The sequence below is a fragment of the Epinephelus fuscoguttatus genome, linkage group LG23, assembly GCF_011397635.1.
Source record: "Epinephelus fuscoguttatus linkage group LG23, E.fuscoguttatus.final_Chr_v1".
Taxonomy (NCBI): Eukaryota; Metazoa; Chordata; class Actinopteri; order Perciformes; family Serranidae; genus Epinephelus; species Epinephelus fuscoguttatus.
The window spans coordinates 6,488,526-6,516,263 of NC_064774.1; the positions used below are offsets into that span (position 1 = coordinate 6,488,526).

Sequence of the window (27,738 nt, forward strand, 5' to 3'; positions counted from 1 at the left end):
CCGGAAACATGTGATGGAACTGGTGTGACGTTTTGATGACATGTGTTGGGAGATTTAAAAAAGCAGCTGTTAGCAGTTAGCAACTAGCAGCTAACTCAAAGAAGAACAGCAGCTGTTAGCAGTTAGCAGCTAACTCAATGAAGAACAGCAGCTGTTAGCAGTTAGCAGCTAAGTCAAAGACGAAGAACAGCAGCTGTGAGCGGCTAGCAGCTAACTCAAAGAACAAGAACAGCAGCTGTTAGCAGTTAGCAGTTAACTCAAAGAACAAGAACAGCAGCAGTTAGCAGCTAACTCAAAGAAGAACAGCAGCTGTTAGCAGTTAGCAGCTAACTCAAAGAAGAAGAACAGCAGCTGTTAGCAGTAAGCAGCTAACTCAAAGAAGAACAGCAGCAGTTAGCAGCTAACTCAAAGAAGAACAGCAGCTGTTAGCAGTTAGCAGCTAACTCAAAGAACAAGAACAGCAGCAGTTAGCAGTTAGCAGCTAACTCAAAGACTAAGAACAGCAGCTGATAGCAGTTAGCAGCTAACTCAAAGAACAAGAACAGCAGCAGGGATGCTAAATGATTGTTGTTGACATGTGATGTCATTGTTATTGTTTATAAAGAGCTGCTGACACGTATGTTATATTTCACACTTGGGTGTTGCTGTGTTACATGTCACGTCCTTCATGCCTCCTCTGATCGCAGGTGCCAGGACGCAGTGTGTAGTGACACACTGGAGCAGAACGATGCCTGTTCTTTGGTTCTGTGGACAAATGAAAAGCAGGCATAGAGGAGGGTCGTCATGGCGGCCCCACAGCGCCATCTCTGTGTAGAAAGGGTTATAGAGTTTGCACTCTTTTTGTGTTTTATGTGATGTTTATGGTGTTTTGTTTCCTGGATATGATTAAAAAGGCATTTTTAAATTAAGACTGCAGTACAGAAGAATGTTGCATCTCAGTCATAATAACAGGCGGCGCTGGGAGGCAGCACGAGACCTGAAATGGTGTCACTCATTACAGTCAATAAGTATTTTGTGCGGTTGTTGCTAATGTCTTACTAGAAATCATGTGCAGCCCAAACATCACAACAACAGGTCCAGTGTCTCACTCAGTAACACAGTCAGATAGCCTTTGTTTGACTTGTTGCTTCTCTAACCCAGCAGGTGGCGATCTCTTTATTCAGGACAGGTCATGTGTTGACAGTACTGTACCATTCTGACAGCATGTTGATGGTCAACAACAGTAATGTTCGAGCCAACTTTCAGGTCAGTAGTACATCACAATAGTTCCCACAGTGTGACCACAGAGGTCACAGTGAGGGCGTTAAAAAGCTGCAGCGGCTCTCGTCTTTTAAACAGTGTCTGCAGGTGTGAGAACAGAGCGGAGAGCACGGTGTGGTTTGACTGTTACAGACTGACAGCTCCTAAAATAGACAGCTGAAGCTCTTGCTCTCACAGGGTGATGATGGTGATGATGATGATGATGAAGACGATGTGTTTTTAGGTGGGTTCCACTTCATAACAAGTCACACAGTGTCTTTAATTAAGAATCAGCACATGTCCATAACCTGAGTATGGTTAACTTTTACTCCCACGCTGCTGATGATCGTCACAGATCAAAGTATTTCATAAGCATATTACAGAAACAGCTGTGTGCACATCACATAGCTTTAAATAGACTCTCCTCCCTCCTTCAGTCAGGGCTCTCTGCTCTCAGTCACCTGCAAGACACACAGACAACAAAGACCACAGCTCTCAGCATGGTTAAAACTTTATAACTCACATCTGTGCTCATGCATTTAACGCAGACCTGAAATAAGACCGATATTAAAGGGAAATTTCGATTTATTTCAACCTGTCTCCTATTGTCCTAAATTTGTTTCAAGTCACTAGTGACTAGTAAACAAACATGGCAGCACACCGGTAAGGTAAGACAACACGTTTACATGTCGTTTTCTATATGTTCTCTGACATTTATCCTAACGATATGAGGCGGTCTTTGTGGAAAAAAAGCTTGTTTAGTGGACTAACTTTGCACTTGAAGGTTGCCCGTTCACTTACGTTTTAACAGGTCTGACGCTACTATGCGCCCCGGCTGTATCTAGGCTAACGGCTAACATGCTAACTATTATTTTTATGTCACTAGTCACTTGAAACAAATTTAGGACGATAGGAGACAGGTTGAAATAAACTGAAATTTCCCTTTAATATAGAACAAAGTTGTCACAACAGATGTCACCGAGCAGCTGGGTCTGTTTTGCAAACAAATGACTTTTCAGAATTCTTAATTATTTGTTTACCAAAAGCTGAAACCGATAAAACCCTGAAGAACTTTAAAGTCGTGCATTTTAACAAACTAAATTGGTCAGAGCTTCTGGACCACAGTGGTGCTGATAAGGGGAGAACATGTCGGAGCACCTGGAGGAAACCCACGCTGACATGGGGAGAACATGTCGGAGCACACACAGCAGAACATGCAGACTGCGGACAGAAGGGCTCCTCCACCCTGGGTTCTAACCCCCCACCTCTTGCTGTGAGGCGACAACACTAACCACTGTACCACTGTGCCAACATTTGATTTATTTATGTATTGCCATAAAAGTAGCCTATCAAATATACCAAAATACTTGGAAAGAATAACATTATCATTTTAGGCCGTGTAGCTTCCTGTCCCAACATATTTTAGTCAAAATTTTCCAGCAAAAGAGTCAAAACACATCAACTTCCAGTTCAGTACCTCTTCATGGCGGTCTGTTTGCTAGTCCGTCCCCAGGCTTAGGGTGTGGTACACAGGCATAAACGTGGGCTCCTCAACATCTGAAAGAGAAACAATTTCAGAAACCTGAGACAAACATAAAAATATGATTGAACAATATTTTAAATAAAACCAGTTAAATGATTATTAATGTGAGGTACCACAAGGCTCTATTATTGGCCCATTTCTTTTCTATAAAATGCTTCCTTTGTTTTTCCTGTCACACCATTCACAATTTACGTTGTGTTTCCAAACATTATTACACAGATGATACCCAACTTCAAATTTGTGTTAAACATTGAGAAAATTCAATTCAATTTAGTTGATAAAGCCCAATATCACAATCACAGTTGACCTCAGAGGGGTTTACAACATTCGGCACCTTCTGTCCTTGGACCCTCCCAAAATCCATCCAGTGCCTGCCTTCATAGAGTTAAGGAGGATAGTAATAGCAATTCCCAAAAGAGAACTGATACTCTTTGACCCTGTTCTTAAATTTTACCAATGAATGAATACTTTGCTCTTTGACTGTGACAAAACAAGTCAACATCTACAACATCTTGTCATTAGACTTGTATATTACTTCCTTCTGTCTTATGTGCGGCAACACAGATAAAAAATCTGAGAGTTAACGTGCGTCCAAATTTACTCCAGCACATCAGTCTGTATATTTATAAAACACTGACCACCCACTCACTTACCCACACAGCGTATGAGGCTGCAAGGTGGCTTAAAGTACTTGTTGTCCTGTTATAAATAAATGTAAAGCGTGCATAGTCATGTATTATTTTAATGGTGGTGACTTGACGAAACAGCCTCTTCTGTGACCTTAGTGCAGCCAAAACAGGAGCTTCTACACAACGAGCCGAGGGGCCCATCTACCTTTTTCTGTCTGTGGGATCTCGGGTGGTTTTTGTAAGTGAGGCCTGACGCTGCTGAAGTGGACACAGTCTGATACAGTCTATAAATACACTAACTTTCAAACGCGGTTTATAAATGTGAGGTTAGTAATTCAGTGGCTGTCACAAGCTGCAAAGTTTAATCTATGGGAACGTCATCTTTTACATAGACATTACCTGTACACGTTGCATTCTGTGTTTCTCAGTTAATTACCTCGCTCTCTCCTGGGTTTTGTGACGGCAGCATATGTTGCATGTTTCCAAACAGCTTCGCCGTCCTCTTCACACACTGAAACATAATAAAGGAGCAGGTTGGTATATGGGCAAACACCTCTTTACAAAATTATAAACTGGCTCAAAATGAAATCATTTACTTCCAAAGCAAATCAGCTGATTTATAAATAAATTCTCTAAATATACTCCTGTAAATATGATTATATAAGTGAATGCATGCGCTTTATTCTAATACACTCAGAGCTGTTTTAGTTTGTGGTTTTCAAGACCTTGGATTCTTTTACATACATAATGTCTGATACTTAAAACAACAAAAATAAACATTGCATTTCTTTGTGCTTTGGTAAAAGTTAGCCTGTTTCATCATGAAAACCTCCTCCTCTGAAAATGGCAGGAGTCTTATTCTGTGTACGCAACCATTGCAAAAAACCAAACAATCAAACAAAGGCAGCTGGACATAGGACCTGAGAAATGTACCGATGCAATCTAGGAAAGAGTGAGCACATGCATGCATCAATATGAATTGAAGACTGAAGACTCACCGGGTCTGGCTGAATGTTGAGGTGGACTCTGAGTGCAGCTGGTGTCTAAAATGGTAAAGAATTCAGAGAATAAAAAGGTCCGTAGTCAGTAAGAGCGTTGTACTGTACACAAGTAGCAGAGTTTTGGACTCAATTCTGGCTGGGTAGAACTGAACTGATAAACTTCTCTTCTGATTTAATTTGTCACAGAAGTGTTTTTGAAGTTCTGTGGAAAATTAATAATATTGATTTGTTTTTCAAGGTCAAGGGTCCAAACATGGTGATGTTTCTGCAGGGCTGAATGCCCGGGCTACACTGCCTGCATAAGCAACACGTGACAGCTACCTCGCTGAACTGCTGTGGCTTGCATGTGTGCAGTGTTCACACAGACAGTGTTGTTGCTGTGGCACTGCTGCAGATCTGCCTGCTGCTGTATCTGTTGTATTTGCTCAGTAAAAGTCAATACTTCATTTATTAATGAAGCTGTTAAAGTCACTTCATTGTCATGACAATATTTGACCATTAAAGGCCTTGTGTTTACAGATAAAGTAATTCTGTCAACAGAGAGATTCTTAGAGGGCTTTTATTTTGAAACACATACAGGAAAGTTGAGTTGGTTGAAACTGTAGTGAAAAGTGATATAACCTCAGTATGATTAATAAAAGACCATTTTCACTGTCTATTTTTGCAGAAACTTTGCGTCACACAGAAAAACAGGTGAGACTCCTGTTCTGTAGATGTTCTGCAGCTGAGCAGTGCTGCTACTCTAAGCCCTGGGCCACACTGCCTGTGTGAGCAGCCCATGTTCATCACGGAACCTGTTGGTATTTCTTTTAGGTGCCAGTGTTGACAGGATCAAGCAGCCAGACTGCCCGTGTGAGTAGTGCTGCTCAGCTGTGACACATATAGAGATTCAGAGGCTCGCCAATTTTGTTTTCGTGTGTGTGTCACTTGTTCTCAGAGAAAATAGAATGAAAATAGTCTTTTGATAATCCTATTGACATTAAACCTCCTTTCACTACAGTTTCAATGTTGAGATCACTCACAGACTTGGAGAAATATTAATACTTCTGTTTTACTCAACCTCTCCTGTTTCTGTTTCAAAATAAAAGCGCTCTGACAAGATTTCTGTGGACAGAATCCATGAGGCTTTTATTGTGAAATATTTGTATGACCGCGCAGCTAATATTACAGTGGCTGCACGGCTCCATGAAAGAGTGGAATATCAGCTCTTAATTGTGGAAATACAGTAGATACAGCTGCAGGCAGATCTATAGCAGCACCACTGTCTGTGTGAACACGATCATGTGCTGTTCACACAGACAGTGTGGCGCGGGGGTAACTTTAAAACTCCCTCTTACAGGGTGTTGAAGGGTTAAAGTCCTTTTGGGCCTGATTTGTGGATCTATAAAAATGTTTGGACTGAATGGATTAAAAGTGTCTCCGCCCACCTGCCTCCCTGGACTCACTTCAATAGTGACAAAATATGCACATATTTATAACACATATTTATAGCTATGTAGAATAGATGTTGGTATTTCTCACCTGTTTTTGGAGAAGAGGTATACTGGACGGAGGACAGAGGGATTGTGATGTCTGGATTTTAAAAAGAAAAAGCCCACGTTTAGCACAGTTTGTGTGAGTGACTGAAGTGGTGTCTGTATTTTATTCTCTGTACCTGCAGTGACTGTCTGACGCTTCCTACATCGCAGTAATCTCACCAACAGCAGCAGAGCCAGCAAGAAAACACTGACACCAATGCAGAGCAGCAGAGGGAGCTGAACGCCATGATGAGGCTCTTCATCAGCTGCTGGAGAGCTAATGGTGTGTTCTGTATGTGACACATGATCCTAACGCTGTAAATTCATGCTGTGATATCAGTATAAAGGGATAATTAGCTGGTTTTCAACCAGCTCTTTGTCACCATGGTGTGGGCAGTGTGTGCAGACACACTGTGTTAAGGTGGCCCTCATAGGGTGGCTTCACCTGCACACACTGCCCACACCATGGTGACACAGAGCTGGTTGAAAATCAACAGAGTATGTCTTTAAAATAAAACATTTCATACAGTCACTATGTCCATTCTTTAACTCAACATGTCTCTGAAACAGTAAAGCGTAAGACATCCTTGGCTCTAGTTCTCAGACCAGCAGGTTATAAAGCCCACAGAGACAGTTTCTGTAACGATGCTCAGTTGTAATGTCACACTGAGCTGGACTGCAGAGCAGGTTACCATCATGTGTGATGAGTCTATGGAGCTTTAAAACATCTGACACAGGAGAGGTACAAATCATTGGTGTCTCTCACCTCTGACAGTCAGCCAGCTCTCAGGTGATTGTCCGACTCCAGGGATGCTGCACCTGTAGAGTCCTTCATTAGACGTAGAAACACCTTGGATGGTCAGGTTTCCTGCAGAGCTGCTGTCCATGAAGTGGCCATCTTTATAGAAATCAGCAGTGAGGTTGGAGGACGTCCGTTTCTCTCTGCAGTGCAGAGTCACAGCATCGTCCAGCATCACGGGACGGGCAGGACTGTCCAGGATCACTGAGCCATCTAGAGAATATGTAAATCACAGTTTGAAAGCCTGTAAGACAACATGGCAGATGCTTCCTGTGTTTTAATGTCTCAATAGGTGATGTTGTTTGGAGCATACTGGGGTCACGGTTTGTTGTGTCAGCACACAGTGAGCAGTATGTATTAATCTTCAAGCTGAGACGTTCACAGACACACAAAAAAGTCACGACTTTGCACACTCAGTGTTTCAGTGGTTACACACCAGCAACAGTGATGTTGACAGAGTTGCTTTTCTTCCCTCCTCCTATTTCACACCAGTATTCTCCACTGTCGAGGGCTGGATAGGCGTTACGGATGACACAGGGTCCCGTTGATGTCGACCAGGAAGGAGAACACGTATTAACGACACCTTTGATCTTCCTGATCACTCTCCATCCAGTCAGTCCCTCCAGACCCTCACAGCTCACTGTGAAGGAGTCATATGCAAAGTGCTGCTGTCTGTTTGGATCAACCTGAAGGAAAGCTGCATCACACACACACACACACACACACACACACAGGATGAGATGTATTAAAGGGATAGTTCAGAGTTTTTAATGGGGTTGTATGAGGTCCTGATGCCTCGTCAGCGTGTTACAGACAGTAGATGTCAGTCAGCACGGCTCCAGTGTGTGACACGAAAGCTAAACATTGTGCTGCTGTGAAGGGGTCAGCGTTAAAACGTATCATCGCCACCTAAAAACACCAAGATCAGTGTAAGTGTACGCTATATTGAGGGTATGTTCACAGCTTCACCTTGATGTCAGACAGCCTGTTCTGACAGCTTCAGTCTCCCAACTCTACAAAGACACCAGACTCCACTGGCAAAAACACTCATTAGCCAGCTGGACACGTGAGCCGCCACTACGGCTGCTTCGATCAGTCAGTTAGTTTGTGTTGCTGTGTGACTTTGGTCAATCTGAAGTAACTTGTTTAAACACCAAAGTCACACAGCAACACAAACTAACTATCTGATGGAGGCAGCAGTCGGGCAGCAGCTCCTGTGTTCACTGATGTTAAATCACTGGTTTTCTCAGTGGAGTCTGGCTGTGAGGAGAGAGATATAACAGCTTCATTCTCCTGTTGGAAGTCAGTGTCTGACATTAAAGTAAAGCTGTGACAGTACTCTTAACGTAGCGTACATCTAAACTGATAATGATTTTGTTTTCAGGTAGCTAAAATAAACTTTGTTGCTAACCCATGTGGGACTACAGCCTGCGTCTCCATGCTGACCGCCACCTCCTCCAGGTAATACACTGACTACAGAAAGCAAATGAAAGCCAGTTAAAAAAACAACAACATCATTTTAAATAGCAAGGTGACTCTTTATCATTTCTTAATTAATCTTTTTAGGCAAAAACAACTTTTAATTCTCTTTCACAGCTCAAACGCAGTGACGTCAAAATGTGCGCAGCAGAGTTTGGACCAGCATTAAATGTTTAAGAAGTTCTCCTGAAAGGCAAATTCTGGTTCATGTTAAATTAAAGCATGGAAGGACAAATGTTTGTACCCTTCATTTTATATATTTCAACTCTATATTTGCAAACACTTGGAAATTGAAATGTATCTGTCGCCCTCGGCTGTAAACGTGGGGACTGTGAGATCCATTTGGAGCCTAAGATGTTGTTTGAATGACAGCAGGTGCAAACATTATGAAAATGCTTCTTACCATCATGTTGAGAATCACTGAGGTCGACGTGTGCGACCAGCAGCAACAACACCGTCATCACTGCAGAGACAAGAGAGCTGCTGTAGAACATGTAACATATATAACTGAACAACATCTGTCAGCAGACTGTGACTCTCTTTACCACCTGTGTTCAGAGAGAGCACATGCAAACAATATCATATCTGTTTCCCCTGAACCCAACAGTGTCAGACTCAGTACTCACTCAGTGTGACGCAGAGAGCTGTGACCTCCATGTTGTCTTGCTGCTGACTGACTGAACATCACACTGAATTTAAGATATGATTCAAGTCAGAACCTCCTCTTCCTCTTCCTCCTCCACGTCATGTTTCTCTGCTGATGAGGAAACAGCAGCTTGAGACTGAGACTCAAGCAGCTGTCTCTCTGAGACTGAGCTGCTCTCGGTTTAGAAAGAGAGAAGAAAAACATGTGCAGTCTCAACAGGTGGCGCCACAGAGCCTGATTTTGGGAGGTTATAAGAGGAGCGTCAAAGACGAGACTCTGACAGACAGAAAGGAAACAACTAAATATGATCTAAGTGCGAATCACTCAAAACTTGTTGAGGACGCTTTATTAGATATCAGGATGTTTTGAGGGCTGTAACGAAATAAAATCATACAAATAGATAATACCAATAACAAGCCATAATTATTACCATAACCATCACTCATAAACAAAACCCCAAGATACTGGAACTCCTTCTTTGGAGGCAGTAACTCTCTCCCAACCCAGAGGGCACAATCAACATCTGGCACACAGACAGTGGCTCGCAGTGTCAGAAACCAATTAAAAAAGCCGTCTTTGTTAGAGTTTGGGCGTAGCTTCTCCCTTTCCTTGTGTTTTCCTGTTTTCCCCTCCCTATTGTGTCATGTTTGTCTCAGTCTGTCTGTGTTGCTGGGCGTGGACTCTGGGTTCCCTCCTCCTGCCTGCCCATCTGATCTCCTGCAGCTGCTGGTTCTCCTCACCTGCACCTAATCTCCAATCAAGCCCTGCAGTGTATATAACCCTGGTTCAGACCTCCAGACTCCGCCAGATCGTTCAGTCTCCGTTGCGGTACAGACGTCTAGGCTTCCTTTCCTAAGACTATTTGGATCATTTGTATTTTTGGTGTTTTTTCCTGGACAACCAGTTTACCTGTTTTTTCTCTGTGCCTCAGATCCTCCTCGCCAGCTCCACCACTATACAAGACTCGACCTGCCTCAATTCTGTCTTCAGCAGCCAATTTGGTTTCTCCTCCTTCAACTCCACCACCTGCCCTGCTCCGCCGAACCCAACCTGTCCACTCCAGCCAAGCCTTCAACCAACTTTCCTTTTTTCCCAAAAAAATAAACTGTCTAAACTATTCAGTCTTCTGGTGGTGTCTGCTTTTGGGTCCTAATATTGAACTGCCTTAACAGGGAAACACAAAAGGACAGGGATGAAAGTTAAAGCAGCAACTGGAGTGGGCAAGAGGAGTGGTGGATAGGTCCAACAACCACCAAGCCAAACCCTGGTCTTTTTTCCTAAACCCAACCACGTGTGTGTTGGCTAAACGTAACCACGTGTGTGTGTGTGTGTGTGTCGGCTAAACGTAACCACGTGTGTGTGTTGGCTAAACGTAGCCATGTGTGTGTTGGCTAAACGTAACCACGTGTGTGTGTGTTGGCTAAACGTAACCACGTGTGTGTGTGTTGGCTAAACGTAACCACGTGTGTGTGTGTTGGCTAAACGTAGCCATGTGTGTGTTGGCTAAACGTAGCCATGTGTGTGTTGGCTAAACGTAACCACGTGTGTGTTGGCTAAACGTAACTACGTGTATTGAAGGAAAAAAAAACATCATCAGGTGGTGTTGTACCGACGTAGTGCTTTTATTTTGAAAGAGACTGTATCAAACTGTACATTTCCTGTGAAAACAGAAGTGTATTTTGAAAACAGACAATGCATGTAACAGGCTGAAGTTGACACGGCGTCCCAGAACGTCAACAACCAACACATCCAGGGTACCTTGGACGCCATATGTTGATGACCAAACGTGGTCATGTGACGAGGTCACAGTGAGGATGTGACGAATCCACTGTTCTCCAGCAGAGAACCTTTGACTCAGACTGGAAGGTGCTGACTCTCATGACCGCTTCACACTCGGCTGCAAACCGCCCCAGGTCATGCTGGAGGTCACGGTGTGATGAAGCCAACAGAACCACAACCCTCACCTATGGTCATGAGCTGTGGGTAGTGACTGAGAGAATGAGGTCACAGAGACAGAATCCACCCCGACTCCTTTTGACTCTCACACAGTCTGATATAAAACAAGTCCCACTCTGCCCTCTGCAGTTAATCAGCCTCACATCACAACATGCACGTGTTCATTTATTTATTCTGTCATGGACGACATTCAGCTCCACATGTCCACCAGAGCCATCACTCCTGCTGCTCACTCCACCCTCACCATCTCAGAAACATCGCCTGCCTCTGTCCATCCCTCTGCTCTTCATCTGCAGAGACTCATTCACTCATTCATCACTTCCAGACTGAGACAGTCTCCTCTACGGCTCATCACCCAAAACACTCAACAAACTTCAGTGTATCCACAACTCAGCTGCTCGTCTCCTCACACACTCCTGTCACCTCATCACCTCCGTCCTTCATGACCTCCACCGGCTCCCCATCCCCCAGCGTATCCATTTCAAACTCCTCATCATCACTCACAAAGCTCCCCACAACCTGGCTCCGCCCCCTTACCTGTCTGAGCTCCTCCACCGGCACACTCCCTCCCGCCTTCAAGAAATCTCTCAAAACACACGTCTAAAATCTGTGTTTTTCTTCCTCTCTGCATCATTGAACTCTGCAGTCACCTTGTCATTCACAGTTTCCACTCACACAACTTCCTTGTTGAGCCGCTCATGTGTTCCTGTGGTGTTTCATACAAACATGACCTCCAGCAGATAACAGGCCCAGAGTTCAGGTCATGAATAAACACACTGAGAGAAAACGAAAGTACAAAGCAAGGACACACACACACACACACACACACACACACACACACACACACACACACACACACACATTTTCTCTATATATTGATCCAACCTTGATCTTTGATATCAAACACTCACAATAAGTCACCGATGATTAGAAGCTGCTTTGATTGGCTGGATTTTACAACCTGTAGTCTAAAGGTTGGGCGCAGATACCGACACTGAGTTTCACACGTTGTGTTTCTCACTTGCTAAAACAAAAACAAGTGTGTGGACACAAGAGCTCAGCACAGTGACAGAACGCAGTGTTTCAGGCTGAGAATCCAATAAAGCTGCAGGTGTAGAACATCATGTGTGTGTAGTCTGACACACACTGCTTTGGTTATACTGGAGACATACAATAAAGTCATAACACAGGTTACAGATTTACAGAGGGGGCGGGCTGATAGCAGCTGTGAGTTCATTTCAGACTGTTTTATTCTGGACTTTGACCGTGCAGGCTGCTCTCCACTGAGGCGAGGCGACTCTGAAACGCACAAGGTATGTCGCATTTAAACATGTAACACTTTAATGGATTCATTTAGTGATTTTATCTGACTGTGCCATTATCGTTATTATGTTTGTCCTGTGTCTCGACTGAAAGTCACACTACAGTCTTCTTCTGCAGTCTTTTGGGTTACATATTGGTGGGTTCAGTCGCACCCATCAGTCACTCAGAAAATAAGGCTGTTGTAAACATTACAACCCTACATACGGAGAGCAAATGTTATTTATAAAAACACATGAATGAATATTAATGACAATGACACATAACAGGTGAGGTGTGGTGGTGAACTCCACAGAGAGGGGGCGGCGACTGGAAACACCCTGTCACTCCAGGTTCAGCACTTTGAGGATAAATCATGAAGACAAATCACAGCACTTAACTTTTTGTTTTCACAAACCAAACCTCTTGAAAATCAGTTTACTCTCAGTTTTTCTCGTGTCTTAACTGCAACGTTCAACTTTTGTATGTTTGAGTTACTAATATAACCTTAGATCACATCTTTAAGGAGTTAAAGGGACAGTGCACCCAGAAATGAAAGTTCAGCCACTATCTACTCAGCCTCCATTAGGTGGAGTTGTGTTGCTACCTCCTCTCCCCTTGGATCTCTGCAAGTGATGTGAGGACTCTAAAACTTCACCTGAGCCTCCCTCGGCATATGGGTGAGTAGATAATGGCTGAATTTTCATGTTTGGGTGCACTATCCCTTTAAAAACAAAAACTGTCTCCACTGAAAGAGATATTTAAGGCTGATCTGGTGTCAGATACTTTACAGTTGACCTACTTTCATTTCCAGCACTCCAAGATGACTCACATGAAGGACAGACTCCTCCTGAAACCTCAGCTCAGTGACTTTGGTGCACTGATCTTGTATCAAGCTGTGGTCTTCCTTCTGCTAACACACTCCAGTGGAGGTAAATGACACACAACAACAGATTGTTAATCATTATCAGAGTTTAGACACGATACCATAAAATATCATACAGTAGAAACAACCGTACTGTGAGGCCAGAACACTACAAACACACACAAGACAAAACCTGAGCTGGAAAACAACCTTTTGTTGTACTGATATTATTTAGAACTTTAAAAAGCAGTAAAAGTAGGATTTCACAAACAGACCTGTTTGTCCCTCAGGTCAGTCTCAGGTGATCGGCACGTCTCAGGCAGTGGTGGCAATGGTTGGTGCCGACACCATTCTGCCATGTCACCTGGAAACTGCCGTGGATGCTACCGACCTGACTGTGGAGTGGGCGAGACTTGACCTGGACCCAAGATTTGTCCATTTGAGGCGAGACAGTACGGAGATGGTGCAGCAGGAGAATCAACTGTTCACGGGGAGGACATCACTGTCCACCAACAAACTGAAGTGTGGAGACGTTTCACTGAAACTGTCCAATGTAAGACTTTCTGATGCCGGGACATACAGATGCCTCGTTCCCGATTCTGGTACAGAATCTGAGGTCGTGCTCACTGTTGGTAAGTTTGCATTAATGCGTCCTGCACTATAAAAAACTACAATGATCCATGAAAGGTATTACTGCATTACATAGTGATACCGGCAGCAGAGATTTGCACACACACTACTGTTTACAAGATCGGAGAAGAGGTCATGTTCAGGTTCAGTTCTCATTGTGTCCTGAGCTCAAAAAAGAGAGACACAGGAGCTAACCAGACGGGCACCAGAAGGGAACCAGGCTCAGCAAAGTGGGTTGACTCCAGGACCATATGCACCAACCAGACCTGCACTCAGGCGCACCCAAAAGGGAGCTCTGCTGACCAGGAAAATACTTGTCCTAACTGTAAGGATACTTCGAGTGACCACAGGAGTATTAGTGACTGCTGATCACTTGGACTGACAGCAGCAGTGCCTGGATCAGCCATGTGGGCATTTGGGTCAAGCAGAAAGAGTTTTAGACCAGACCAGAGTAAATGGGCCAAGAAAAGAGATCAGAGGAAGATTTGGACCGACCTAATGAGCACAAACACTGACAGTAGGGTACTTAGAATGACCACAAGGGTATTTATGCCTAAAGAAAGGTATTTTGCCCAACCAGAGGGGCACTAGTGCTGAGCAGAGGAGCACGAAGCCAACTGAGTTGACATGAAAGGCCTCTTGATCGATCAGGGCCAACCAGAAGGTTCCTGTGCTGACAAGAAGGGTATATGGACGGTATGTGGACGCAGGGGCACTTATGCCAAGTGGAGGGCATGTGCCAACTGCAGAGCCACCTAGATCACCTCTAGACTAGCACTTGAACTAACAGGAGGAATTTGAAATGATTACAGAGGCATTTTGGTCCACCAGAAAGGTATTCGGGCTAACCAAAGGGGTACTTGGACTGACCAAAGGGTATTTGGGCAGACTATGTGTCAGGGTACCAGTGTGATGCACTTCATTCTTGTGACTAACTTTATCTTTTGCATTTCTACTCTCCATCAGGCTCTGTCTCCTCACCTGGTGTAGAGATTTCCAAAGTCAGCAACGGAGTGTTGTTGGTGTGTAAGTCTGCAGGCTGGTATCCAGAGCCTGAGGTGTTGTGGCTGGACGGTGAGGGAAACCTCGTCTCTGCTGGACCTCCAGAGACAGTCAGAGGTCCTGATGACCTCTATACTGTCAGCAGCAGAGTGACTGTGGAGAAGAGACACGGCAACAGCTTCACCTGTAGAGTCCAGCAGAGGAACATCAACCACACCACAGAGACAACTCTTCATCTTCCAGGTAGAAAACATGACGTGTGAGTGACTGATGTTTCCACTGAGTTCGTCCAACAGTTCAAGTCTAGTTTCATCTGTTCTGTGTTTTATACTTTCAGTTTCTCTCTTCATGTTTGAGACCAGCACTGCTGCTCGTATCATCATCTGCTTGGTTGTGTCCATCGTGCCTGTTGTTGCAGTCGTCATTGTTGTGATGAAATGGGGACGAAACAAAAAAGGCAAGTCACAGTTTTCTTCTTCTTTTTTTCCAAACTTCAAATTACTCACATCTCCTTCATTGTTTCATTCATCGTGGGTGTGAAGGGCTGAAACCACCTGATCTCAGCCTCAGTGTGACCCGCTGCAGTATGGAACACAAAACTCGTTGGGCATTAGCTCGCTTTAACATCGTCCTTTAACAGCAGAAAGTCCTGATGAGTCCAGAGCTGCGCTGTCCCTCAGACTCAACAGCTGCAGCTTCACCACGGCTAACATCACTTTAAAAGCCTTTTCTTACCATGAGTGGCTTGTTGTTGATAAAGGTTACACTAATAACCCTAGCACCAAATCAGAACTGCTGTATTTCTCTGTTCATGTTTTCAGCGTAGGGCAACGCTGCATTAACTAAATAGGTTTGAACTTCAGACTAAACACACGTCTCTTGTGTTCACACAGAAACCACAGACCACAACACAGAATATCTGATGGTGGGAGAAGGAGACAGAGAGACGCCCATGACAGGAAGGGAGACTATCATCTATCTGGACAACACAAAGGCTAAACTTGATGAGGAGTTACAGAAGACTGAGGAAGAACTGAAACATGTAAAACAGATGGTTGAAAAACTGACGAAGCAGAAGACTGATCTGAAGAACCAGACACAAGGACTCAACTCACTGCTGCAGGAGGACAAGGCGCAGATGGTGGAGTGTGAGAAGAAGCTGAGGGAGAAAACCAAAATTGACAAAGAAACAAAAATGCAGAAGCGTCTAAAGACCCAAATGGCTGTGGAGCGGAGAAAGAAAGAACATGATGAACTGTCACTGAACACACAGAAACTACTGGAGACAACAGAGCAGATGATTATTGAAATGTCAGAGAGGAAGGGAAAACTAGAGCGAGATAAAGAGCAAATAATGAAACACCTGGAGGTGACAGAGAGAAGGAGAGAAGAGGTTCAGAAGAAACTTCAGTCAGAGGGAGAAGAGGAAATGATAGATACAGCACCCAGTGATCCATCATGATTGGTTCACTTTACTTCCTGTTAACACACTTTGTTGTAGAGAACCTGAGGCGTCTTTTCAGGTCCTTCACCATCACCTGAAGCGTCTACCTGCTTATTACAAACACCTCCAGCTACAGTCTGAACACATGTTCCAGGTCAGGTGACTGAACAAACAGTAACAGACCACGTCATGTTGCCTGTTTTTGATTACACTGTGCTTTGATATTATCTTTGTGTAACTGATTATGACCCAGAATGATTTGTGCTGCGTCAGAGTTCTTATCACCCATCTGTTCTTTTATAAAGGGTTGAAGTCAATATAATTTAAAGGCATTTTAAACTGAATCTTACCCAGATTTGATCTTCTGTCCCAGTTTACTGTGCTGTTGTGTTTCCTTCAGATAAGATGATGAGATCAGCTCAAAGATGAAACTAGAAAACTGCTGATCTTCATCAGTCCATGTGCTGAAAGTCCTCCCAACATGTCCCCAGTGATCTGTAAACAAGACTTTGTGGCAGTCGCTGATGTTTAACTTTTGACCAATGCAGATATTTTTCTATGTTTTTATAATCATTATTTCCTTTTTTAAAGATGTTTATAAAGAATATGAATAATAAACCTTTATCATAATTACTGTGGAGAACATATATCTGCTCTGACATGACAGGCGTGCCATAGGGAACCCTCTTTGTAGCTTGTTAATGCTAACGACGTCTGTCACACCTGATTGTGTTGCTCAGAGTTATGTTGATATTGGTCCTGATAAACCTGTGTTTCAGCAGTTTCTCTGCTGGTCATAGTTCACAGCAGTTTGTGTCTCTTCACTGTGCTGTTCTGATCGTCTCAAACAGGACAGACAGACAGGAGTATGTAGCTCAATAAAACACACAGACACAGAGGACGTTTACAGGATCGTATGCTCCTTCTACACTATCATTAACTGTGATACTATGACTATGACGCCAAATGCTGCAAGGCATGATGGTATATTTACTGCTTTATGACCTTGATCAAAGTCATTCATTAAACTCAACTATTCTCCTTTGTGTCTTCACTCTGCCAATCACCTTCACATGTGAGTGGGTAGTTCCCACAGTGACGTCGTCCCACTGGCTGCAGCGCCATCAGCAGAGCCGCCACTTAAAAGGTGGAGAAAGTCCCTCAGTGATAAGTGTAAGTGTGTAAACGTGACAGGCTTGATCGAGTCTCTGTGAACGAGACAGAAAACACACACAGTTTCTGCATGAGGCACGGGCTGTTTCAGTGTTATGATGAGGCACTTTTTAAAATAGAATTCACTATTAGATATTTTAATAGCAGACAACAGGCCGTGCTAACTTTATGCTTCTGTTATGTTTTACTTCAAGCACTTCAATGGGACCTCTGGATACTGCACTGACAGCAGTGTCTAAACAATAAAAATTTAGCCAGCTGATCGAAGGAATCACTTTTTACAACATGTAATCACATTTTAGAACGAGGTGGTGCTCCAGCCCATGAGTGTCCACATTATATTAAATCATCTGGAGAAAATATCTCTAACATTGATCTGATTTAAGATGGAAATGAGATTTTAGCAGAGAGCTGCAGCAGACTGAGGCTGAAACAGACAAGTCATCGTACAGTGTTGCTCTCCCTCACGACCGGGGGGAAAGTTCATTTATGGTGTTTCACTGAGATCACGCAGCCGTCAGTCCTCCGTCAGCAGACGACAAACTGACTCCTGCAACAGGTACGTGAGCTTTTATGAATACACTTATCTTCTGTACTTATTTTATTCAAAGTTAACCAACATTTGAGCTAAAGGACATGAACAACTGCCTCAAGAATAATAAAATAAAACAGATAAGGGAGCGAGAGCTGATAAAAAGGCAGCTCCACTTCCTCAATGTGAACATACATCAGAAAACAACCAAAGGCACTTTAGTTTTCTTTCTGTCAGTAAAGGACAGAATGAATTCTGCATTAGCTAAACGCAGCTGAAATATTTTATTCTCTTGTTTTACTGTGCTGAATTTGCCAAAAGTCATTTAGCCAGTGTGGCTCACAGTCACGTTTGACTCATGTGTGAGTCTGTGTGAACATGAATGTGAAAGATGAGCAGCACGGTGAAGAGAACAGAAACCTGCTTTTATAAAACAGTTGTTGGATCAGATCAGATAAAATCAGCAGGAAAAATTGTTGGCGTTGTTTATTCCTGCAAACCATGGATATGTCACATGTGTGCATCGTTCTGTAGAGCAGTGTTTCTCAAATGGTGTCCTGTGTGATAACCACACATGATTATAACAATACTCATCTGGGCCTGTACAAACAGTTATGAATGAATTTTAATAAACTGTGTCAGCATGTTGTGTTTGTTTTACTGTACGGAGCAAATTACAGCACAGAACCCTGATGCTAATGCTAACGCTAACGCTAACCTACCACCGAGAGAGAAGAGGAGAAAAGAATCCTGAAGCTACCTGTCTTATTTGTATTGTTTTATTGTATTTTATTTTATGTCATGAAGAGAGAGATAACACATGTCATATTGTGCACCAGTAGAGATACAGGTGTGCCTTCAGATTTTATGCTTCCCCTTTGGTGTGTCTTGGGCACACAAAGTTACCACTGATGTAGTGGATACGCATTGTGTTGTTATATTGTGGTTAGATTTAGGCACAAACAACACTTGTTTATGGGCAATAGAAATGTTCTTTGGCTTAAAGTACCCAGCCCTGGTGCCACACTCCCCGTGGACACACCCACTGTTTGTGCCACACTCCCAGCAGGAAAGGCAGCGACAGGTCTCTTGTAGCAGCCATGTTTGGTGCCTAGAACGCTGCAGCAAACAGCAGTTATCAGCTAAATTATGACATGTTTTGTTGTTTGATGATCTTGAATGGACGTCTGCAGCCTGACAGGCATCTTCCACAACCCCCTCCTCCACTGGATGACACAATCAGATCACTGCAGCACCTTAAGCTGGTATGACACATATGATGTAACATATCTGTGATTTACAGAAACTGACAGACTCGGCTCTTTCCAGAACTCCAGGATGTTTCACCTGAAGGATGGACAATCCCCAAACCCTCGACTCTGTACCCTGAGTGTTTTAGTTTTCCACCACACTGTTGTCCTGCTGCTGCTGTGTTTAAGGTTAGAAAGTTTCGATCAAGTTAAAGGTTAGTGTGAATCTGACAGATCAGACTTTGTCTGCACAAGGTGTGTGACGGCCTTTGCGAGGTTTGCGAGGACAAGGAGGGCGCGCAATTCCTTGTCTCCCCAGTTGCTCATCTTTACAGTGTCTGTCAGGTTTGTGTTTCCCTCTTGCTACTAGCTGCTCGCTAATTCCTGCTATCAGCTGTTTCCTGTTTATCCACCGCCAGTGGCTCGCACGTGTGGCGTCATCAACAGCTCCTCCCACAAGTCATCAACAGCCCCTCCCACAAGTCATCAACAGCCCCTCCCACAAGTCATCAACAGCCCCTCCCACAAGTCATTAACAGCCCCTCCCACAAGTCATCAACAGCTCCTCCCACAAGTCATGAACAGCTCCTCCCACAAGTCATTAACAGCCCCTCCCACAAGTCATCAACAGCTCCTCCCACAAGTCATCAACAGCTCCTCCCACAAGTCATCAACAGCTCCTCCCACAAGTCATTAACAGCTCCTCCCACAAGTCATTAACAGCTCCTCCCACAAGTCATCAACAGCTCCTCCCACAAGTCATCAACAGCTCCTCCCGTTGCAGAAGGCCGCCTCGGTCTGTTTAAACTAAAAGGGTTCCACCAATATGTCTACCCTACAAGGTGGAAAATTGGGCACCTCGGATCAATTTGCCAGTCCGGGCTCTGTGTGTCTAAACGCTCGCAGCTTGCCGGCAAAACGGCCCAACATTCACCGACAATCTGGCAGTGTAAAAGGGGTTAAAGAAAAGAAGACTGAAGCTTGTCCTGACACTAGTGTTGACAATGTGTTAGACACTAAACATATAATACATTCGCTCCTCCTGCCATCATTAAATAACATCATGTCTTCCCAGGTGAGCTTCAGTTAATTGGCCCACGTCAGCCAATTGTAGCAGTAGTTGGAGATGACATCATTTTGCCGTGTCACCTGGAACCTGCCATGGATGTTGCTTCCACAGCTGTGGATTGGTCGAGACCAGACCTGACACCCAGATTTGTTCATGTGTGGCGCTCTGGTCACGAACTTCTGGGTGATCAGCATCCATCATACAGAGGAAGAACGTCAGTGTTCACTGACAGACTGAAGCACGGAGACATTTCACTGAAACTCTCCAGAGTGCAGCTCTCAGACGGGGGCACGTACAGGTGCTTCATTCCCCTGTTGCATAGGCACTCCACTGTGAAGCTCGTCTTTGGTAAGTGAGCATTTAATCATTTTATGGCCGCATATCCAGAAAAGGTTAACCTCTCACTGGAGGGAGCCGATGGTGGAGTGGTGATGGCCAAACAAAGCTTTCAGAACCTTTTATTTTCTGACCCCACTAGATGGCGCTCTCTGCTCAACAAAGCGTGGAAAACACTCTGAACTGTCATTCACTGAGGCTTTGTCTTTAAAACAAGAGCGCCATCTAGTGGGGTCAGAAAATAAAGAAAATGGTTCATGAGGCTTCATTTGGCCATCACCAGTAGGAGGAGAGAGGAGGAGCACAGGTGGTAACTGAGGTGACAAGACATTTGGACAGACCAGACTTGCACTGGAACTGATAAGAGGACTCAGGGGTACTTGCACTGATCACAGGGGTATTTGGGCCAACTAAAGGGCTGAGGTGTCATCTTGGAGAACTTCAGGTTCGTCCTTTAGAGGGGAAATGAATGACTAAAGTGCAGTTATTAGATTACAAACACAAAGTTTTAAAAAGAACATTACAATGAGCTTAAAAGGGCAGAATGTATCCTCACTAAGAAAAGTAATGTTTAACTGGAAAGGTTTTTCAGGTGCAGTGTCAAAGTTGAATCTGAATGAACTGAGGTATTTCCATTCTCGTGCCGACCTTACATTCAAAGCATCTTTTGCATTTCTACTCTCCATCAGGCTCTGTCTCCTCACCTGGTGTAGAGATTTCCAAAGTCAGCAGTGGAGTGTTGTTGGTGTGTAAATCTACAGGCAGGTATGTAGAGCCTGAGGTGTTGTGGCTGGACGGTGAGGGAGACCTCGTCTCTGCTGGACCTCCAGAGACAGTCAGAGGTCCTGATGACCTCTATACTGTCAGCAGCAGAGTGACTGTGGAGAAGAGACACGGCAACAGCTTCACCTGTAGAGTCCAGCAGAGGAACATCAACCACACCACAGAGACAACTGTTCATCTTCCAGGTAGAAAACATGACGTGTGAGTGACTGATGTTTCCACTGAGTTCGCCCAGCAGTTCAAGTCCAGTTTCATCTGTTCTGTGTTTTATACTTTCAGTTTCTCTCTTCATGTTCGAGCCCAGCACTGCTGCTCGTATCATCATCTGCTTGGTTGTGTCCATCGTGCCTGTTGTTGCAGTTGTCGTTGTTGTGATGAAATGGGGACGAAACAAAAAAGGTTGGTGGCAACTTTTTTTCTCTAGCTGAAATTACTCACATCTCTTTCATTGTTATGTTTACATTAATTGTACTTGGAGTTGCTGAGAGGGGCTGAGACCCCCTCAGCTAATCTTAGCCTCAGTGTCATCCACTGCAGCATGTATGAGGTTCCGATTGTAAAGTGGCTCACACTGAAATCAACACTTTGCCACATTTAGCTTCAAACAACATTTAAAAAAGTGGTGTGAATTTTTTAAAGTCACTATTTACCACATTTACAGCAATATCTTTCACCGTTAAATCTAAATATTAAATGTTAAATCTAATGTTAAATGTTAAATCTAAATATTAAAAATTAAATGTTAAATCTAAATGTTAAATGTTAAATCTAAATGTTAAATCTAAATCTAAATGTTAAATCTAAATCTAAATGTTAAATGTTAAATCTAAATGTTAAATCTAAATCTAAATGTTAAATGTTACACTAAAAACGAAAAACTCAAAGTACACATCAAATTTCCCCAAACATGGTTTCTGTCATTTTAGGTAGTTATAATCACGCTGATGTTTGTTCAAGTGTTCATTTTCATTTCTTAGTTTGGTTTTAATTCGTTATTTGATGCTATAAACACAGTCTGACCACCCAGGCTTTTATTTTGGTACTTCCGGTGACCGGCAGTATGCATTTGCATATTAGCTAAATATTTAGTTTCACCAAGCACATTTAGATTTAACATTTAGATTTATATTTGACATTTAGATTTGATTTAACATTTAGATTTACACTTAGATTTAATGTTTAGATTTAGATTTAACATTTAACATTTAGATTTATCATTTAGATGTAGATTTAACATTTAACATTTAGATTTGACATTTAATATTAAGATTACATTGAACATAATTTAAATCTTGCTGTAAATGTGGTAAAAAGTGACTTTAAAAAATACACACAACTTTTTTAAATGTTGGGGTTTGAAGCTAAGTGCAAAGTGTTAATTTCAATGTGAGCCACTTTACAAACAGCAGCTCATAAGAATGGAGCAAACAACTTGTTGGGTTCTAACTGGCTGATGAAAGTCACATGTCCTGAGATTAAAGGTCCAGAGCTGAGCTCAGAGGCTGCAGCTTCATCACAGCTAACACCAATGTTCTCTCTGCTCTTCATCCAAGATGAGCTGATTTAGACGTCCAGTTACACAGTTACAGTTTTATTTCATTGTTGTTGACAGAGATTCACAAATAGTCCCAACACCAAGCTACAACAACAACAAACAGCAACAACCTTTCCTCAGCGCAGAGCAACACCGCATTAAAAAGAAAGAAACAAACTTCAGACTAAACACACGTCTCTTGTGTTCACACAGAAACCACAGACCACAACACAGAATATCTGATGGTGGGAGAAGGAGACAAAGAGACGCCCATGACAGGAAGGGAGACTATCATCTATCTGGACAACACAAAGGCTAAACTTGATGAGGAGTTACAGAAGACTGAGGAAGAACTGAAACATGTAAAACAGATGGCTGAAAAACTGACGAAGCAGAAGACTGATCTGAAGAACCAGACACAAGGACTCAACTCACTGCTGCAGGAGGACAAGGCGCAGATGGTGGAGTGTGAGAAGAAGCTGAGGGAGAAAACCAAAGCTGACAAAGAAGTAAAAATACAGAAGCGTCTAAAGACCCAAATGGCTGTGGAGCGGAGAAAGAAAGAACATGATGAACTGTCACTGAACACACAGAAACTACTGGAGACAACAGAGCAGATGATTATTGAAATGTCAGAGAGGAAGGGAAAACTAGAGCGAGATAAAGAGCAAATAATGAAACACCTGGAGGTGACAGAGAGAAGGAGAGAAGAGGTTCAGAAGAAACTTCAGTCAGAGGGAGAAGAGGAAATGATAGATGCAGCACCCAGTGATCCATCATGATTGGTTCACTTTACTTCCTGTTAACACACTTTGTTGTAGAGAACCTGAGGCGTCTTTTCAGGTCCTTCACCATCACCTGAAGCGTCTACCTGCTTATTAGAAACTCCTCCAACTACAGTCTGAACACATGTTCCAGGTCAGGTGACTGAAGGCTCTGTGTTTTAGACAGGTTATTATTATGATTTCTCTTAATCGCTGTGTTAGTTATCAGGGATGGGCAGTCTTTCTATTACTTGTATTTAAAATACCTATTTGAGTATTTTGTAATTTGTATTTGATAAGGCCGATAAAAAGCAAATGTAATCTGTAACTAAATACTTTTGAGTGGAGTAATTTTGTATTTAAAATACTCAAAATACTTTCTCCATGAATCAAAAAACAAAAATAACAGGCTGCACATTCTTATAATATTGGATGTAAGAATATATTTTTAAAAAAATATATTTGTATCTATATGTTTATTTAATCTTGGGCCCTTCAGTGACCTCGTGGTCTGTTTCACTGGACTGTGCATCACATAGGAAACTGTATGTTGTTGTGGTTGATGCTTGGGATGAGTCTGCTACAAATGAACTGCCTCACGTGAGATCAATGAAGTTGTCTGAATCTAAATCTGAATCAATCAGTAATATTTTAGCGTAGCCTACATGTCCCTAGCTTTGTTCTCTCTTTTTCATTTGACAAAAGTTTAAATTCATTCATATGTTATCATCACAGTGTCTGTGAATATTTTATTTGTTGATACAAAAAAGTTTATGGGCTGTTAAGTCTGGTTAATAAATATATATATACATAATCAAGTTGTTGTCTTTTAATGGCTTTGCTTAGTTACACTTAGTTAGTCCTGTGACTGTTCACCAGAGCTTTGTGTTTATCCTACAGCTCAAACCTGAATACTCTGCTTCACCAAACTGGGAGAAAACAATTTGCAATAGCTGCGACCAAACTTGCTTCTATCATGCCATTAATGGATGAATCATGGTTGTTCTTTCTGGTATAGTTACTCATGGTCTCTAGCTGCAGTATGTACATTTAGAGCATTTTTGGTCAAGGACTTTTTGAGTTATTCACAAAAAGATTTGTGGACCAACCAACCAACCGGCAGAGTGACCTATAGAGCTGCGGGTCGCTGCTACAAAGAAAAAGACAAAAGTATTTTCTGTATTAGGGGTTGGCCTCACTCTTCAAACCCACGTTGAGTCTCTCTGTCAAACAGAGATGATGTGTCACTGCTGCAGCCTCGTCGGGCCCTTCAGCTTTATTCAGGCTCAGTCTGTGTGTGCTTTGTGTGTGTGGAGCCCAAACTGTCACCAGCACCCGCAGTGTGTAAAATATAACATCGAAGCAGACGACACACAGCGCGGCTTTTAAAAATAGGTGAAGCGTTCATCTGTGGTTTTGACCTTTTCTGCTCGTAACAAAGTCTGACAATAACCTCTGCAAGAGACACAAGACATCTACGACCCGTCTAATGAAGGCTGACACGCGTGTTCATGTTGCTCACAGCTGAGCTGAAACATCAGAGTCAAGCTGCATGAAAAGCAGATGGAAGTGAGTAACATGAAAACACTACAGCGGTGATGGTTTCCCAAACAGGATGAAGACATGGAAGTATCGACCAATTAAAAAACACAAACACATCACCTGGACTACATCATCTTATAGACTAACTCCGCCCTCAGTGTCCTCCATCACTGACTCGCCTGTCTTGTTCACGGTGGCAGTCGTCTCTGCCTGTGAGTGTGACACAGTGACAATTTGTGTGACTCTGAGTTTCCCGCAGTGGAGCAGTCCCACCAGCAGCAGCAGCAGAGCCACCATTACAATGGTGAAAGTGGTCCTTAAGATGAGGTAAGCGTGGCACGAGTCGTCTGAGGGGGGCGGAGTCTCCCTGGGAACTGCTGCCAAGACACAGAAAACACAACTGCATCATGCATGCTGAAAATATCCTTAAATTAAGTATCAATAGATCAACAAACACAAAGCTTTAAAACAAGTGAAGAGACAAACAAAAACAAACAGTGTGTACACAGCTGGAGTAACAAGTGTTTGGTTCAACTGAGAAACAGACGAGGTCCGTCGATTCTCTGCAGACACTGACGGCAAACCCTGGTTGGTTTACAGTCACGAACGAAACATGTTGAATTGTTGCTGTTGTAGCACGCAGCATGAAAAGGGATTTACTTTGGCTGTTGTTGTATGTTTCAGTGTTTAACCATGTCCCGGTCTATTGGTCATCTATCCTGGAATTAACTGATGTGTTTATGGGTCGAGCCTCTTCAGGAGAAGTCATGAGCACATTCATGAGAGTTCCTGGGAAAATAAGATCCATGCTGAGCTCACACGTTTCCTCTGTGACTGAACCATTGTTTAGCTGCTGCTGTATAACTTGGCTGTGCACACAATACACACATGTTGCCTTCTGTTTTCAGAGACCTCTCTCTCTAAGAGTAACCACTTGATACTTGATAAACCTCTTAGGACACAGAAGATGAAATGTATTGTATTCAGAGCCAAGCTCACGCAATAAAAGAAAAACAGTCATGAAAAGGTTTTATCATGTCGTAATGTTGTCCTCAAACCATCAATATGCATTTAAATCTTGTCTCACCTCTGACGGCCAGCCAGCTCTGCGGCGACTCTCCAAACTCAGAGATGCTGCATCTGTAAAGTCCTTCATCAGATGTAGAGACACTGTGGACGATCATCTCTCCGGTGGAGCTGGTGCCGATCAGGAGGTCGTCTTTATAGAAATCAGCGATGAGGGCAGACGAGGTCATTTTGCTTCTGCAGCGCAGAGTCACAGTGTCGCCCTCCGTCACAGGGAGGACAGGACTCTCCAGGATCACTGAGCCGCCTGGACCAAAATGAATCAGACACAATGTTCAAATGTCAGTTTGATCTGTCGATGTCTATGTCTGGTGGGGGGGTCCAAAAAGTTTTTAAACTCATCATTAGGAAACACTTTACAGAGTCCCAATAAGTGAGCATACAAACACAGTTTAAACCTCTGAATATATGAAGATATAAGTTTACAACATATATACGATACCTATAGTTCAATCTACATATGTACTAAAGATATCTATACAATACGTTCTTGTGTTGCTCATTTTTGACAAACCTGTCTTTTATATTTACATATTTTATGACTTGGATTGTAGTTTTGTGTTGATGATGACAGTGTTTGGAGATTGAAAGGAAACTAGTCCATAGCCATTGGTAGCTTTGTCACCTTCTACCGATGCCAGTCCTTAATGCCTATGTGCAGTTTCACATAGATTGACCACGTCAGTGAGTAGAACACACACACACACACACACACACAGAGTGTTTGTCATCATATAGTCAGATGCCAGTTATTTTATTTTATGCTTGTTTTAGTCCTCTAAAGACCAAGATGTGTGAGGTGCTAACAGTCTTCCATAAACATATAATGATGTGTTCTGAATGTATTTCTCAAACCTTCACTTCAACTTCACTGCACTTCAGAAATCTTGCAAAATGAAATCTACATAACTTGAAGGATGTTAATCATGAACATTTTATCATATGACTCAGTCCATTACCGGTGATGGTGATGTTGACGGCGTTGCTTCTCTCCTCTCCAGCCTCACACCAGTATTCTCCGCTGTCTGTTGAGTACACAGGTTTGATGGCACAGCTGGTCGCTGGTGTCGTCAGCCAGGTGCTCACACACTCACCGACCTTTCCCTTTATCTTCCTCATGACGGTCCACCCAGTGGTGGAGTTTGAGCCCTGACAGTTGATGGAGATGGAGCTGTATTCAAAGACCTGCAGTTTGGTGGGAACGATCAGAGCTGAGATAGAGACACAGAGAGGACGAGACATTTAGACAAACATGTTCTCAGGACAGTCTGACCGTTAGCACTTAGAGCTCTGATCAAGTTGACTGAACTTGTATTTATAAATGCAGAGGGTGTCAAGTGTCATGACATCAACATGTTACTGGCTGCTACTCACCGTCCTGAGCTGAATTTAGGTGAAACTGGGCAAAAAGCAGCATCAACACTTTGATATCTGCAGAGATGAAAGAAGAGAACTGAGTATCAGACTGATTTTATTTCTGTAAGTAAATGCAGTAAATGTTAATTCTCTGAATACAATATGAGCTCTGACTCTTGACGTAATAACAAAATGACTTTTACAGTTATAAAGTTATATTCTGTTGCTAAATGTCAGATGGAGACGACTCAGTACTCACACAGA

General features: G+C 43.0%; 4 protein-coding genes across 6 annotated transcripts; 2 read left to right on the plus strand and 2 right to left on the minus strand.

Moving 5' to 3' along the window:
• Nucleotides 1–1,004: 1,004 nt before the first annotated feature.
• On the minus strand, nt 1,005–9,176 carry LOC125883668 (high affinity immunoglobulin gamma Fc receptor I-like). The gene is made up of 10 exons (XM_049568126.1): nt 8,834–9,176; nt 8,611–8,670; nt 7,165–7,425; nt 6,696–6,941; nt 6,067–6,219; nt 5,934–5,984; nt 4,410–4,454; nt 3,848–3,922; nt 2,717–2,796; nt 1,005–1,700 (listed from the first exon to the last, which is right to left on the minus strand). The coding sequence occupies exons 1-9, from the start codon at nt 8,862–8,864 to the stop codon at nt 2,738–2,740; spliced, it is 981 nt and encodes a 326-aa protein (XP_049424083.1). The 5' UTR covers nt 8,865–9,176; the 3' UTR covers nt 1,005–1,700; nt 2,717–2,737.
• Nucleotides 9,177–11,930: 2,754 nt separating this feature from the next.
• Nucleotides 11,931–24,517, plus strand: LOC125883665 (butyrophilin subfamily 2 member A1-like). Of its 3 annotated transcripts, XR_007448586.1 has the most exons (7): nt 11,931–12,122; nt 12,923–13,040; nt 13,264–13,605; nt 14,570–14,848; nt 14,943–15,062; nt 15,499–16,203; nt 23,645–24,517. XR_007448586.1 is itself a non-coding variant. In XM_049568119.1 (6 exons), exons 2-6 carry the CDS (start codon nt 12,932–12,934, stop codon nt 16,065–16,067), a joined length of 1,419 nt encoding a protein of 472 aa, XP_049424076.1. In that variant the 5' UTR covers nt 11,931–12,122; nt 12,923–12,931; the 3' UTR covers nt 16,068–16,287. The 3 variants fall into 3 exon arrangements, 2 of the variants coding, with proteins under 2 accessions (XP_049424076.1, XP_049424078.1); XM_049568119.1 differs by lacking the exon at nt 23,645–24,517 and having other exon boundaries at nt 15,499–16,287; XM_049568121.1 differs by lacking the exons at nt 11,931–12,122; nt 23,645–24,517 and adding an exon at nt 12,248–12,788 and having other exon boundaries at nt 15,499–16,287.
• Nucleotides 17,332–23,638, plus strand: LOC125883670 (butyrophilin subfamily 3 member A2-like). The gene is made up of 6 exons (XM_049568129.1): nt 17,332–17,781; nt 19,058–19,201; nt 20,080–20,421; nt 21,099–21,377; nt 21,472–21,591; nt 22,940–23,638. The coding sequence occupies exons 2-6, from the start codon at nt 19,093–19,095 to the stop codon at nt 23,506–23,508; spliced, it is 1,419 nt and encodes a 472-aa protein (XP_049424086.1). The 5' UTR covers nt 17,332–17,781; nt 19,058–19,092; the 3' UTR covers nt 23,509–23,638.
• A 650-nt stretch (nt 24,518–25,167) lies between the features above and the next one.
• LOC125884289 (low affinity immunoglobulin gamma Fc region receptor II-b-like) lies at nt 25,168–27,709 on the minus strand. The gene is made up of 4 exons (XM_049569187.1): nt 27,493–27,709; nt 27,078–27,329; nt 26,120–26,365; nt 25,168–25,409 (listed from the first exon to the last, which is right to left on the minus strand). The coding sequence occupies exons 1-4, from the start codon at nt 27,533–27,535 to the stop codon at nt 25,168–25,170; spliced, it is 783 nt and encodes a 260-aa protein (XP_049425144.1). The 5' UTR covers nt 27,536–27,709.
• Between the last annotated feature and the right edge of the window lie 29 nt (nt 27,710–27,738).